At 40.4% G+C, this 16,206-nt stretch overlaps 1 protein-coding gene across 1 annotated transcript in view; it reads right to left on the reverse strand.

Moving 5' to 3' along the window:
- ADCY1 (adenylate cyclase 1) overlaps positions 1–16,206 on the reverse strand; it is a 156,298-nt gene that overhangs the window by 101,663 nt on the left and 38,429 nt on the right. The window contains exon 3 of the mRNA XM_012810057.2: positions 9,243–9,361. Within this exon, the coding sequence (XP_012665511.1) occupies positions 9,243–9,361 (119 nt within the window). The remainder of the gene's footprint in view (positions 1–9,242; positions 9,362–16,206) is intronic.

Consider the following 16,206-nt stretch of genomic DNA (forward strand, 5'->3'; position numbering starts at 1 on the left):
TTACATGTGATTATCTAGTTCTCTTGAGACCGATACCTAGAATCATACCCTTCCCTTAGACTTAACCAAGAAAGAATAGATCTCTTGAATAAACTAATTGCAAGAACTGAGATTGAAGAAATAAAAAATCTTCCAACAACAAAATACCCTGGACCAAATGGCTTCACAACAGAATTCTATCAAACCTTTAAAGAACAGCTTATACCCATATTGTAGAAATTATTCCAAAACATTGAGAAGGAAGAAATCTTCCCCAACACATTCTGTGAAGCAAACATCACCCTGATACCAAAACCAGGAAAAGACCTAACTAAAAAAGGAGAACCACAGACCAATTTCACTAATGAATATAGATGCAAAAATACTCAACAAAATCTTAGCCAGTAGATTGCAGCTACACATTAAAAAATTATACATCATGATCAAAAGTAGGCTTTATCCCAGGGATGCAAGGCTGGTTTAACATACACAAATCAATGAATCTAATTCACCATATTAATAGAAGCAAAAACAAGGACCACATAATCTCAATAGATGCAAAAAAAGTAAAATTCAACATCCTTTTCTAACAAGAACGCTTAAGAATATAGACATAAGTGGCATACTTCTTAAACTGATTGAAGCCATCTACAACAAACCCACAGCTAATATCCTACTGAATGGAGCAAAAGGGGAAGCTTTTCCACTTAGAACTGGAACCAGATGAAGTTGTTCACTATCATCACTACTATTCAACATAGTTCTGGAAGTTCTACCCAATGCAATCACACAAGAGAAGGATATTAAGGGCATCCAAATGGGGGCAGAGGAAGTCAAACTCTCACTCTCTGTTGATGATATGATCTTATATTTAGAGAAGCCCAGAGACTTAAACACAAGACTCTTGGAAGTGATCAAGAAATACAGTAACATCTCAGGGTATAAAATCAATGTCCACAAATCAGAAGCCCTTGTATATGCCAATAACAGCCAAGTTGAGAAACTAATCAGAGACACAATTCCCTTCACAACAGCTTCAAAGAAAATGAAATACCTAGGAATATACCTAACAAAAGAGGTTAAGGAACTCTATACAGAGAATTATGAAACCCTAAGAAAAGAAATAACAGAAGACATTAACAAATGGAAGAATATATCATACTCCTGACTGGAAAAAAATCAACATTGTTAAAACATCTATATTTCCCAAACCAATCTACAGATTTAATGCAATCTCCATTAAAATACCAATAACAGACTTTGAAGATTTGGAAAAAATAGTTCTTCATTTCATATGGAACCAGGAAAAAACCTATAGAGCCAAGGCAAGTCTTAGTAATAAAAAGAAAGCCAGAGGCATTATCCTACTGGACTTTAGGCTCTATTACAAGTCTACTGTGATCAAAACAGCATGGTATTTGAACAAAATAGAGACACAGACATTTGGAACCAAACAGAAAACCAAGAGATGAAACCAATCTCTTACAGCCATCTATCTGATCTTTGATAAACCAACCAAAAGTATACACTTGGGGAAAAAGGATCTTTTTCTTAATGTAGACATGTATCACTGTGAAATTCCCTCTTATTACTGCTTTTGCTGCATCCCATAAGTTTTGGCATGTTGTGTTTTCACATTCAATGATCTAAAAGTAATTTCTAATTTCCTTTTTTATTTTTTAAATAATTTTGCAAGAGTGTTATATAATTTCCATACATTTGTGATTTTTCCACTTTTTTTTCCTCCTATTGATTTTTAGTTTAATACCATTGTGGTCAACAAAGGCACTTAGTATGATTTCATTCTCTTTACATTTAATTAGGCTTGTTTTTATTAGTTTTTTTAATTAACCCTTTCAGTTATTTATGCCTTTTGATTAGGGAGATTAATCTCAAGTTTACTACCATGTTTCCCCGAAAATAAAACCTACTCAAAAAATAAGCCCTAGCAGGATTTCTATGCATTTGTTAAATATAAGCCCTACTCCTATAATAAGACCTACTGATGGGCATGGCTATGCAGCGTATCTGCATAGCCAAGCCATATATTTCAGCGAGGAGTGGTAAGGAAGACTGGAATACCTTTTAATCTGCCACAGCTCCTTTCTCCAAGCCGAGCTGTTTGCACTTGCATGGGTGTGCATGTGGTAACTGCGATCACAGGCATCCTATTGCACACGTGCAATCAGCTATGGGAAAGGACTTCATGCATCACTAGCACCAGCCCCACCAACAAGGTCAGCTCCTCCTGTCAGGTTCCAGAAGAAGATGACTTAACTGTATTTGAATAAATGTAGATTGTTGTGTTGTATTTAATAAAAATAAGACATCCCCTGGAAATAAGCCCTAGTGTGTCTTCTTGAGAAAAGATAAATAAACAGTGTCTTATTTTCAGGGAAACACGGTATTGCCATTTTATTAGTTGTTTCTGTTACTCTTGAAATTCTTTTGTTTTTTCCTCTTTCTGAATCATTTGTGTAATGTTGATTTCTCATATTGATGTGCTTTTATTCTTTTCTCTCTTTCTGTCACTTCTAAGATGTCTGAAAATTAGGTTCCTGTACTCATCCTAAAAAAGTGCTATATAACTCATTGCTGAATATCACTACAGTCACCTTCAAAGTACTCCCCTTGGGAAGCTATGCACCAATTCCAGTGCCTAGCCCACCCTTCAAAGCAATTTTGAAATTCTTTTTTCTGGAATAGCCATCAGAGATGTCATCATATTACCTTTGATGTCCTGAATGTCATCAAAATGTCTTCATTTCAATATTTCCTTTATCTTTGGCTAAAGAAAAAAAATCACTGCAGGCCAAATAATAAAAGTAGAGAAGGTTCTCTAATAGAGTTATTTGTTTACTGGCTAAAAACTTCACAGATAGGCTCGGCGCCTGTGGCTCAAGCGGCTAAGGCGCCAGCCACATACACCTAAGGTGGTGCGTTCAAATCCCCAGCCCGGGCCCACCAAACAATGATGGCTGCAACCAAAAAAAAAAAATGGCCGGGCGTTGTGGTGGGCGCCTGTGGTCCCAGCTGCTTGGGAGGCTGAGGCAGGAGAATCGCTTGAGCCTAGGAGTTGGAGGTTGCTGTGAGTGTGATGCCATGGCACTCTACCCAGGGGGTAGCTTGAGGCTCCGCCTCAAAAAAAAAAAAAAAAAACTTCACAGATAGTGCCATTGGAAGTGATGCATTGTTGTGAAGCAAGATCCATGGATTGGTAAAAGGTTCAGGTTATTTTTGTCTAACTTTTTCACATAGCCTTTTTAGCACTTACAAATTGTAAATTTGGTCAAACCATCCAGTTGGTACAAATTCATAATGAACAATCTTTCTGATATCAAAAATAATTAGCAACATCATTTTGACTCTTGTGGATAACTGGATGACTTTCATTGTGCACTTTGATGCTTTGTTTCTGGATTGTATTAGTACACTCATATTTCATCAACAGGTATAACACAGCCCCAAACATCATCTTACCTCTCCAAAAGGTCTTGAAAAACTTCTCTTTTGCTTTTGTTCATTGGTGAGCTCCTTTCTCATGTTTGTGCACACATTTCTCATGTTAAGATTTCCTGTTTCCCTATTGATGTCTACTTGGTCTACTATGCTTCTCATAATTAGCCAAAGATTTTGATGCACAATTCAATAAACTTTTGCCATGTATTTATTAGTTCTGCTCATTGCTGGCTGTCCTAATGACTGTTACCTCTCTTTATCAGTGAGACTTTCTCTCTCTTCAGAAAAAAAAAAAAAATTCATCCCTTTGTACACTGCTGTTTTCTTCATGGTATTATCCCCATAAACTTGGACTATCCCTGAGTTAACAAGACATTTAGATTTGTTTGTTGCTCTAATTCAAACCCCAATATTCTCACAATGGCACACAAAAATGCACAAGAACAATTATGAACACCATTCAGCAAAAGACCACCACACATTGACATGGACACAGCTGTGAGACATTGATATTCCAAGGTTATGAAACCTTACTGAGTTGTTTGTACTGTGCTGCCAATGTAAGTGCATAGTGTCAAGTTTGAGAACATAATTGTCTGGATTCTTTCTTTGTGGTAACCTTGATACATACAAAAAATACAACTATTATGAGCTGATGCCTAGTTAAGCTCAATCACAAATAAAACTCCATACTTTAACTTCTCCCCCATAATTTATTTTATGTTGTCACAATTTACCTCTATTCATATTGTATATCTTTTAAGATATTTTCTGTCAATTATTTCTAATACTTTTGTCTTTTAATTTTTATGCTAGAATAAAAAGTGATTTATCTACTACAATTATAGTAACACAATATTTTGTATTTGTCTACATATTTATCTGTGCCAATGTGCTACACACTGTCTTGTGCTATAATGTTGCTGTTTAACATCCTTTTAACATAAAAACTCCCCTTAGCATTTCTTATAAGGCAGGTTTAGTGGTCAACACTCTCAACTTTTGAATGTGTGAAAAGGTCTTTAACTCTTCTTCATTTTTGAAGGAGAGTTGCTAGGCATAGTATTCTTGGTCAGCAGTTTTTCTTTTTGCCCTTTGAATATTTGTCTCATTTCCTTCTGGCCTCAAAAGTTTCTGCTGAAAAATCCATTCATTAACTTATGCAGGTTCTATTGCACATGACAACCCACTTTTTCTTGCTGCCTTCAATATTCTCCCTTTGTCCTTGACTTATAAAAATTTGATTACAATGTATCTAGGTGTGAATTTCTTGAGGTTCATCTTATTTGGTGTTATTTGGGTTCCTTATACCTAGATGTCCATTGTTTTCACCATATTTTGGAAAATTTGATTACGTATGTATATGTGCTTTTTGGTCCTTTCCTCACTCTTCTTTCTTTTTTACCCATAATATATACATTTATTGGCCCAGTCCACTGATGATTTTTCCTAATTCCCTTATGTTTTCTTCACTCTTTTGCATTCTCTTCTTTTTGCTCCTCTGACTAAATTATTTCCAGTGACCTGTCTTTCAGTTCATTGATCCTTTATTCTGCTTTATCTGATCTGCTGAATGCCCCCAGTCAACTTTTCAGTTCAGTGATTATGGACTTCAGCGCCAAGATTTTTGGCACTTTTAAAAAACATATTTTCTGTGTTTTTTTTTTTAATTCTCACTTTTTACTGCATTATTCTTTAGGCCTTAGCCATTCTTTTTAAAATTATTTTTAATTTTTACATATACATGTGATTATTAGGTTTCTACTTTTTTCCTTCACAGAATTAAAAAGGCTTAAAATTTACCAATAATAACAATGTTTAAGATAAGGACTAGAAACAAAAAATCATAAAGAATGAATGAAGATAAATACATTCAGAAATCAGACAATGGCTACAATGAAGTATTAAGCAATAATAGTAATACAAAGAAAGTAACATTCACATTGTCAAATAAGAGTATGACTATCATAGATGCTTTGACTCTGATGTTCAGTATAGAGTCATCAATTAACTTATGTTTTGTCCAAAGTCTAAAGACAACTAATACTTATAAATAAAAATAAAAGATAATTTCAAAAAACAGATGATGCCAAATGTTACAATAGAAAGAGGAAATACTTCAAAATCATTCTGCTTAATCTGGATACACCTGATATTAAATTTGGAAAAATTATTACAAAGGGGAAATTACAAACATAATTCACATTTAAATGAGGATGCAGTATCCTGTATCCTAAACAACATATTAACAAGTTGAAGTAAAAATTAATGTTTAAGTGAGGTACTTTAGTCAAAATTGAATCTAACTTATGTGAGAATTAGTCACTATTTTCTTTGTGTTTTTTCCCTTGTCCTTACCCTCACCCCCTCCCTCCTTCTCTGTCTGCTCACCCCTTCCCCCATGCCCCACATGTCATTAATTGTCATTAATTGTCCTTATATCAAAGTTGAATAGGATTCATACTTCTTCATTCCTGTGATGCTTCACTAAGGATAATGTGTTCCATCTCTATGGTATACATATACCACAACTTGCCAATCCATTCCTGGGTTGAAGGGCATTTAGGCTGTTTCTACATTTTAGCGATTGTAAATTGGGCTGCAATAAACAGCCTAGTTCAAGTATCTTTATAATAAAAGGGTTTTTTTTCCTTTGGATAGATGGCCAGTAATGGGATTGCAGGATCAAATGGGAGGTCTAGGTTGAGTTCTTTGATGTTTCTCTGTACTTCCTTCCAAAAAGGTTGTATTAGTTTGCAGTTCCACCAGCAATGTAAAAGTGTTCCTTTCTCTCCACATCTGTGCCAAACTGTGCATCTGCAGTTTTGAGATTTTGTGATGTCAGCCATTCTTGCTGGGGTTAAATGATTTCTCAGGGTGGTTTTAATTTCATTTCTCTAACAATTAGGGAAGATGAGCATTTTCTCATGTATTTGACAGCTATTCATCTATCTTCTTTAGAGAAGGTTCTGTTCATCTCTCTTCCCCATTGATGTATGGGATTGTTGGTTTTTTTCTTGTAGATTAATTGAAGTTCTGTATAGATCCTAGTTATTAAACTTGTGTCTGATTCAAAATATAAAAATATCATTTCCCATTGGGTAGGTTGTCTATTTGCTTTGGCTATTGTCTCATTGGCTGTACAGAAGCTTTTCAATTTAATTAAATCCCATTTGTTTACTGTTGTGGTTGTTGCTATTGCATTAGTCATTATTCTTATGAGTATTATTTTTAATTCTCTATCAGGCAAATCATGTAACTCTGTTTCATTAGAGTGATTTATTTTACTGGAGATTTATCTTATTTCTTTGTTTGGAACTTTTTTGCATGATTCTTCACTTTCTTGACTATGATGGTATCTAAATATTAGACAAAGCACAAACCTCTTTCAATCTTTACGGATTGGCCTTATACCAATCACCCAGAGATTCTGGTGGTCTCTACCAACTCTTTCTTTCTCTAAGGAAAAGGAAGCAGCTGTAGTTAATAAATGCCTGGTTGAGACGTAAGTTGAGTGTTCAATCTGTGCTTAGCAAGGTGGGTAGAGGGAAGCAATAGTGTTTATTAGCCCAAACCACTGCTTCCATTTTCCTTTGGGTAGCCAGCTTGTGACAAACCTCTCAGAGATCCAGAACTGGAAAAATAGAAGCTGGTTCTTTGGGCAGCCCCAAAGAAGTTGGGGCAGTGGTCATATTGATCAATTATCTCCATTCTCAGAAGGAAGCTTAGAGCTGGAATTTTCACATCTGCTCACCCTGTAAGCTGTAACCACCAGAAGGCCCTTGACTTTTGATGCCAATCCCTGCAGTGCACAGAGGATCTGGCTCCCCTCAAGTTGCTCCCTGGATTATTCTGGTGGCCTGTTTTTCTCTGCAAGGTATTGAGTCTCTGTATCATTTTCTCACTCAATAACAAGACACAGTGGGTGAAATGGGAACAATCAAGACAGATGTCAATGTCAGCTAATCCTAGATCCTGTCCCAGCCTGCCACTCACTGGCCAGAGTCCTGCTCCACTTTACCAAATACAAATTTCTTCATCTATGAAATGGAAGCAATAATACCAATAGCTCATAGGAATGCAATGACATTAAACAGAATGAAATATTGATCAGAGAGGTTCTGAGTGCAACATCTGGAATCATTCTGGCTCTTCAGCTACTTTTCAGCCACCTGGGCCTTCACCCCACACTGCTTCAGCATCCTCCTTTACAGAGCAAGGACAACACTGGTCCCTACTCAAAAACCTTACAGTGGAGAGTAAACAATTCACAGATATGCTCAGAGTAGTGCCTGGTGATCTCTCAAGTAGACAGTGATTAGCCATGCTGGTTCAGCATACAGGGATGACAAGTACTGGGCTTGCAGAAACCTAGTATGTGGTGCTCAATACAAGAAAGAATGAGTTTTCTTAACCTCTTGTGTCTTCAGGGGCCCAGTGGAGGCCTGCTACCCCTAGAAGGGCCAGCAAAGAACATCAGAATAGTGCGTTAGGTCCCTCAAATACCACCTCCTACCTGAGTGACATTTATATAAAATGTTAATCCCAAACAGGCAACTCTCAACTACTCTAGGGCACACTCACTTTTACTTCAGTAAAATATATCACACAGGCCAGGGGTCATGGCTTATACCTGTAATCCTACCATGTTGGGAGGCCAAGGGAGGAGGAACCCTTGAGCTCAGGAGTTTAAGACCAGCCTGAGCAAGACTGAGACCATGTCTCTACCAAAAATAGAAAATACTAGCCAGGTGTTCTAGTGGGTGCCTGTAGTCTCACATACTTGGGAGGCGGAGGCAGTAGGATCACTTGAGCCCAGGAGTTTGAGGTTGCTATGAGCTAGGCTGAGGCCGTGGTATAGCCTGGGAAAAAGAGTAAGACTGTCTCAACAATGGAATAGAATGCAATTAAATAAAAATGAAATGAAATAATGAAATGAGGTGAAATGAAATTAAATAAAACAATGTTTTTAAAAGGAATGCACAATTTCATGGAATAAATACTTTTAAACAGAGTCTCTAAAACAAACAAGCAAACCTCAAAGTGTCTATTGCAAGTTGCTTCTCTCTGAGGATTTGGTTTCCTTAACAGCCCCTACCTCCTAGGGCTTCCATGGGATGAACAGAGTGAGAAAGAGAGTATACCTATCCCAGACCCTTGTATTAACTGGAATAATGCCCAGCTTTTATTTTGACATGGCAAATTCTTACTCTAAGATGTCACTACCCAAACCTGGTTTTAGGTACAAAGTTTTGACTCTCTTCAATCAACACAGGAAGTATTAAGGGTACTGAAATAAGGAACAGGAAAGACAACTATGACATGCCTTACCGAAGAAGCCAACAGCCCCTCTACATATAGGACCTGCTTCTCTACTGGGCAGTTGCCCATCTGAGCCTCTTGACCACACCTGCTTCCTCCTCTCCTCACAACTGGGATCCTTCATCCATACCCCTCACCTCTCCACCTCCACCACTGCCTCCCTACCTCCACCATCACCTTCCTACTGCCACCACTACCTCCCCATCTCCATCTGTCACATTCCCATCTCCATCATCACTATCCATAAGTGTCTCACCTCCACCGTCCCCTTTCTACTCTACCTATCACTTTCATGCCTGCCCCATTTCCTCCCCATCCTCACTATCACCTTTCCACCTTCACAGTCACCTTCCTGTCTCCACACATCAGCTCCACAACTGCCCCCATTCCCTTCCCACCTTCACCTCCCCACCTCCTCATCACCTCTACACCTTAGCTCCCCAGGTCCACTACTGATGGGTGTCAGTGAGTGCCAGCCTTACCTCACATTGTCATGCCTCTGGATGTAAATCTTGTGGAAAATCCTCTCAGGGGGCTTCAGAAAGTCTTCCTTCATCTCCATGGCAACATTCCGTGGCAGGAGGCTCATGAGGAGTCGCTCCTGGATGGGAGAGAAGGGCCCAAGTCAGAGGGTGGGGCCCATTCTTGCTCAGAATAACCTCCCCAGGGAGGTTGGTGGTGAAGAGCTGCTCTCAACAAAGAGCTGCAGACCTTCTTCCTCATGCACAGCTGGCACAAGTCCAGACCTGCAGACCCTGCCCATCCCCAGAGCCTCAGTGGGCTCACACCCAGGCCTGGACTGCCATTGAACAAATATCTCAGTCCAGGAGCACTGACCAAGCACTTGCACAAACTCTCAAACACTCAGTCAGGCCCCGGGCACCCCCTCACACCATTCCCTGGGCCACGGTGCTAGGTCTTGAGCTGGCTGCCAGGCACTCTTAGTTTGAGTGTACAGAACAGACAGAGCAGAGAAACACCACCATCTCCAACCAGGGCCCCCACCTGGCCTCTCTGTCTATCCCCACTGCTCCAACACATCTCAAAAAGAATTCTGCTGACGGTCATACAAAAACTAACTGACCTTCCAGGGCACACAGAGAGTTCCCTTGTTCTTACACAAATAAGTGGGCCAAGGGACTATATGGCATTTTCCCATGCTTTATGCCTTCTTTTTTCTTCCTTATCTATATAGGTCAAATGTTTATTCTTTTCTCTCCCAAGAGAAATGTTTATTCTTTTCTCATTTGGGTTTTTCGAAATGAGCTGTGCCACTCTGGAGAATCCCTTCACCTTCCTAGGGCTCAATTTCCTCATATGGACTGAAGGCATGAGTAGACCTTTGATTCTCATATTCTAGCGGACCATTCCTGACCTCAGCCCCAGTTAGCACATCCAGAAGCATGGTATTCATATGTGTTCCAGAAGCATGGTATAAGGGTCCCCCACTTATCCCTCAGTCTGCACACACACACACACACACACACACACACACAACTTTGGAAAGGAAAACAAAAGAGCAGAGTTTAAATCCCAAGTAGAACTGGGTAGAACATCCTAATCCTGCTGACAAGTGAGAACATGGGCCGGAGAAAGCAGGGGAAGGTGAATGCCTCTCACTGTTCCTCTCTAGGATCTTCTCCCTCACCTACAGCCTGTCCAGGTAGATGCCAGCAGCTTGTCCTCAGCAGGAGTCATGCAGTGACCTGGTCCTGAAACACATCCCCTTCCTGCCTGCCTCCCAGCCCAGCCCAGGCCTGCTGGTAGAGTTCTCAGGGCTAGGGGTCCCTCCTGGACCAAGGGCCCACTCTGCAGTGCCTGAGGGCACATGCCTGAACCAAGAGTGGCTGCCGTCCCATATTATTTTTCCAGAAGGAGCACAATTGCCCAGGTGCCTTCCTACTCAGAGCCCATAAGGTCATCCATGATGAAAACAGCCACACAGATCCCTAAGGCTGAGGGGACCTCTGAGAAGTGGCCACGAGGAACTCACTCCCTCTGTCTCATGTTACTGACAGCACTGTATGTGCACAGATCATTGTTTTGATGGAAGAATGTATTGGACATACTTGAGAAGTCTCCCCAGGTGAGCTATTTTCATATAAACTTTGGAGTTCAGGAAAGTCAATCCCAACCTGCATGCTGCCATGTGAGGCTGCGTGTGTTCCTGCAGGAAAGGCCTGCCTTGATGCTGGCCCAGTGTCTACTGCCTGGTGGTCCATAGAAAGGGGCTCTCTGCAGGCAGCCAGCTGTGCTAGGATGGAGGGAACTCAGTCTCTCCACATACCCACAGACCAGGACCAGCAATAAGAATGTGGCACCTCTGGAAGCTTCCAAAGACCATCACTGCCCCAATGCACAAAGATGCTGGCCAGAAGGGAAAACAGAAGCAGCTGTACAAACACAGAAAGCCATCCTGGAAAGGCACCTAAGGAGACTAGCCACAGGTTCTGCACGTTCTCCTGGGCAGCCCTAAAGTCATGGGGAGAATCAACAGCCCTTGGCTCCTCAAAACTATGAGCTCGATGCCAGGACTTGGGATTCAGCAGGCAGTAGGTGGGTTGGTACCAGGACAGAGCTCCTGCACAGAAGTCACAGGGTCTTGATGTCCAACATCTATTTCCTGGTGCCAAAGTCTGGCACTGCTACTTTGGGACTGTGAGTTAATCTGTGTTCCAATCATCACATCTGACAGAGGGTAATAATATCTGGGTAATAAACAAGACCCACAGGTCTAGCCCTCAGCCTCACACTGAACAGAGTGGTCACTGCATGTCCATCCCTCCTGCCTGGCACCACTAATTCCATGGCTTCACACTCCACTTGCTGCCTCTTACATCTTTTAAGTCTCTGACTCACATGTGCAAGCATGTTAAAATCCTCCCAAAGTCAATCAAGAAGCTAAGATTCTGCCCTTCACCCAGTATTACCTCCCACCTTCCCTTACAGTCAGCATTCTCAAATACCCCTCCTTGACAGCCCCTGAAGCCACTGTCACAGGATCTGACCTGAGGGTAGGCCTTAGGGTCCTTCTTCTTCCCACCACCTTGACTGCCCTGCATGATCTGAATTAGAAGCAAAAACTTTAGTCAGCAATAGACTGAGGGACTGAGCCAGTGAGGCCGGAAAAACTGAAAAATGCACCTCCCCCATTCCAGAGACCTCAAAGAATGATAAAGGAACACCAAGAGCCACCAGCGTTGCTCCCAGAAAGGGGGAGAGAAAGGCTGCTGGGCAGACCCAGCACACCCCCTCTAGCATATGGTAGCATATGGCCTCCAGCAGGAGGGACTAGAGGGCTTCACATGGAGTGCTGAGCCATGGCACGGGTGTTGTGAGAGGCAGCTGCAGCAGTCACCCAGCTGGTGCCCCACTGCACCACTGGCACCATAAGAAAGCCCCTTACTTTCATCGGCGTTCTTGGCTACCTAGAATAAAGACTGCATTTTCCTCCCATGCAGCTAGATTGGACCAAGGAGATAAAAGAAAGGTCACGTGGGAGTTTTCGGAATATTTCTAAAAGACAGCTTGCTCCTATTCCCTTTCTCCCCTGCTGCTGCTGGGAATACGTAGTAACAGCCGAATCTCTATCATCTCGATTTATGAGGATGAAAGCCACACACTAAGGACACAGGTGGTAAGCTACATGGAGACTGGGTTCTGAGAGTTTGTGGATCAGGCCGACCACACCACTATAAAGTGCCTACTGAGGAAAGTGTATATGAGAGGAAAAGAGCTGTCTCACTTGTTTAAGCCACTGCCACACAAATATCCAAAGGGGAGAGAGTATTTCCAACCAGGAGCTCAGCTTTGCTCTATTAGATCAGTGATAGCACCTACAGCCAAAACACGTTAATAACCAAAGACTAAATAAAGTACATACTCTTTCCTGTAGTGAGCAAAACAGCCATCTGATAAGACTGAGAACTCGCATCTGATTAAAAATAGCAAAAACCTAAGACAAAGTAGCTCATTCATATTATAAAAATACTACTTGAAATTCACATCCAGTTTGAAATCTAACCCTAAAGCTCCAAGCAGCAATTAACATTAACATCAGGCATAGACAATGACATCAATAAATTCTAACCAACAAAATAAAAGGCCAGAAATCAAAGTTATAAAAACAGTTACAAATAGAGATCATACAACACATCCCACTGTCTTGCGAGGCTAGATAAAAAGCTTGATACACTTATCTTCACTATCAAAATGGGACATAAAAATGTACTATTCTTCATAAAAAGTATTTAAATGACAATTGTGATGACTGTGTCTGGGAAGACAGAGAAGTATTTTTCCCTATTCCTCCCACTGAGTACAACTAAAACATCAGAAGACTGAAAGGCAGGCAGAAAGAAGGCAGAGATCTTGAGACTGAGGCAAGGATGAGTTCCTGTCTTTTGTTTTTGCTTCATATGTGGGTCATTACAAAAGCTTTGAGATACACAACAGTTAAGAAATGTAAGACCCATGCAGATGTAAACAAATGAAGCCCTTCCAGCAACACAAATAAGACAAGCAAGTTGAAACTTGCACAGGTAAATCAGAAAGGATGCTGTTGACTGTTTCTTGGAAGCATAACTGTTTCTTGGACCATAACACAGTCTGTCTCCAAATTTTCATAATGACCCTCATATATCCCAGACTGAGTGCTGGAGAAGTGGGCCACTCAGAAGTACTAATCAGCACAGATGAAAAGAACAATAAACAAAAGACACGCTAGCCAAAGGACCAGGATGGGGCAGACTTATAAGAAGAAAGCATCTTAATAAGTGCCCTACTCCAGAACAAAGACACTGAAAGCCCCAACCCCCCTCACACCAGCAAAAACTGAGTAGAGAGGCTAGGCTGTGAAGAGTCCCCTAACCAATCCACCCACTCCCAGAGGGCAGCCTAATCTCCACCTGCTGGTAATGAGTATCCCCAATGAACTCTGTGGGGTCGATGAGGACCACAGGGTTCTCCTGATCCTCCCCCCTAGCCAGGTGCTATCAGTGGGTTCCGTGGGGAGCTGGGGCTGTCACTCCTGTGCAGCAGTAAGACGGAGCACCCCCACAAGTGTCAACAGAGGTCCAGCATGGGGACTGGACTTCCACCACCGCCTGGCAGCAAAGACACAACAGACCCCTTTGCATGCCAGAGTGATATCACAGAAAACAATCTAAAACAAAAGATCCAAATAAGATGTAGAGCCTCATGTATAATATTTACAAAGTCCAGATTCCAATGGAACATCACTTATCATACCAAGAAACAGGAAAAACTCAGTGAATAAACAAAAACAACCAACATACACCAGTAGGCAAAGATAGAGATGCTAAAATAACAAAGACTTTAAAACACCCATAAGAACAGATGTAAAAATCTCTGATAAGATAATAATTCAAGGGTTCACTAAAAGAATTATACACCCTGACCAAGTGACGTTTAATTTAGAATGAAATGCTAGTTGTAAATTGAAATATCAGTCAATGCTTTACACCATATCAATAGAATAAAGAATAAAAACTACATAGAATTGCTACAGAAAAAGAATTTCAAAAAATTCAACATTCATTTATTATGAAAACTTTCAGAAAAATTAACATAGAAGAGAATTTCCTCATCTTGATAAGAAACATTCAGAAAAAGCCTACACCTAACATTATACTTAATGATGGAACACTGAATGCTTTTACCAAGAACAAAGTAAAGATGTCACTTCTCATTACTCATATTCAACATCACACTGGAAGATCTTATCATTGCAATAAGTTAAGAAAAGAAAAAGCATACAGACTGGAAAGGAAAAATTAGAATCAATATGATGGTCCATACAGAAACTACAAAAGATGACACAAAAGTAACACAAAACAAAGGAAAATAATACCAACAAGCTCTAGAGCAAATAAGTGAGTTCATAAGGTTGTAGGAGCAAGATCAACATGCAAAAGTCAATTGTATTTCTATATACTCTCAATAAACATATGGATAGTGATTTCTAAAATGCAATAACATTCATAGCCACCCAAGAATGAAAAATGTAGGCAGAATCTAACAAAACATATACCGGACTTGTAGGCTGAAAATTGAAAAACACCAAAGTTATCTGAGTAGATCTAAATAAATGGGGAGATATACCACATATACCACATTTATGGATTTGAATACCTAACATAAAGATGTCAATTCTCTCCAAATGGATAATACAATTTTAATACAAATACTATCAAAATACCAACAAATGCTTTAGTACAGCTGTTCCCATCCCTTCTGACACCAGAGACTAGTTTCATGGAAGACAATTTTTCCAGTGATGGGAAATGGGGATTGGACATAGGAGGTGGGACTTAGGCAGCTCCTGCTCCACAGCCAGGTTCCTTAATAGGGTTTGGGGAACACAACTATATTACATGTAAGCAAGGTTATTCTAAAATTCAAATGGAAAGAGAAGGAATAATTATATGTAAAATAACTTTTTTTTTTTGAGATAGTTCACTTTGTCACCCTCAGTAGAGTGCTGTGGCATCACAGCTCATAGCAACCTCAAACTCTTGGGCTTAAGCAATTCTCTTGCCTCAGCCCCCCAAGTAGCTGGGACCACAGGCACCCACCACAATGCCTGGATATTTTTAGAGACAAGGTCATGCTCTGGCTCAGGTTGGTCTCGAACCCATGAGCTCAGGCAAGCCACCTGCCTTGGCCACCAGAGTGCTAGGATTATGGGCATGAGCCACTATACCCAGCCCCCTAAAATAACTTTTAAAAAGAACAGTAAGATGGCGGGACTGTCTACCCAATCACAGGACTTCTTTATATGAGGTTTGACAATTAAGGTCGTGAAATTGCCACCATTTACTTACCATGGCAGCACCATACAAGCAACTCAATGAGGTTTCACAACCTTGGGATATCAGCACTCACAGTAGTGTTCATGTTGATGTGTGATGATGTCTTGCTGAGTGGTGTTTGTAATTGTTCTTGTGCATTTTTGTGTGCCAATGTGAGAACATCGGAGCTTGAGTTAAAGCAACAAATGTTAAATTTCCTGTTAAACTTGGCAAGAGTGGAAGTGAAATCAGGGATATGTTAGTCTAAGTTTATGGGGATAATGCCATGAAGAAAACAAACAGATTAAATGTTTTTCCTGAAGGGAGAGAAAGTGTCACTCAAAAATAAAAAACAGGAATTAAATGTTTTTGTGAAGGGAGAGAAAGTGTCACTGATAAAGAGGGGCCAGGGAAGAATTATGCCTCAAAATCATAGGCTGACTGTAAGAAGCATAGAAGACCAAATAAATACTGACAGATAAACAGTCAGGAAAATTGTAACTGAAAATCTTAGCATGAGAAAGGTATGTGTAAAAGAGTTTCCAAAGGAGCTCACCAATGAACAAAAACAAAGGAGAGCTGCAGTTTGCCAAGATCTTTTGGAAAGGCAAGACGATGTTTTGGGCTGTGTTGT

The sequence above is a fragment of the Otolemur garnettii genome, unplaced genomic scaffold (genome assembly GCF_000181295.1).
Source record: "Otolemur garnettii isolate 467f Iridium unplaced genomic scaffold, OtoGar3 scaffold00123, whole genome shotgun sequence".
Taxonomy (NCBI): Eukaryota; Metazoa; Chordata; class Mammalia; order Primates; family Galagidae; genus Otolemur; species Otolemur garnettii.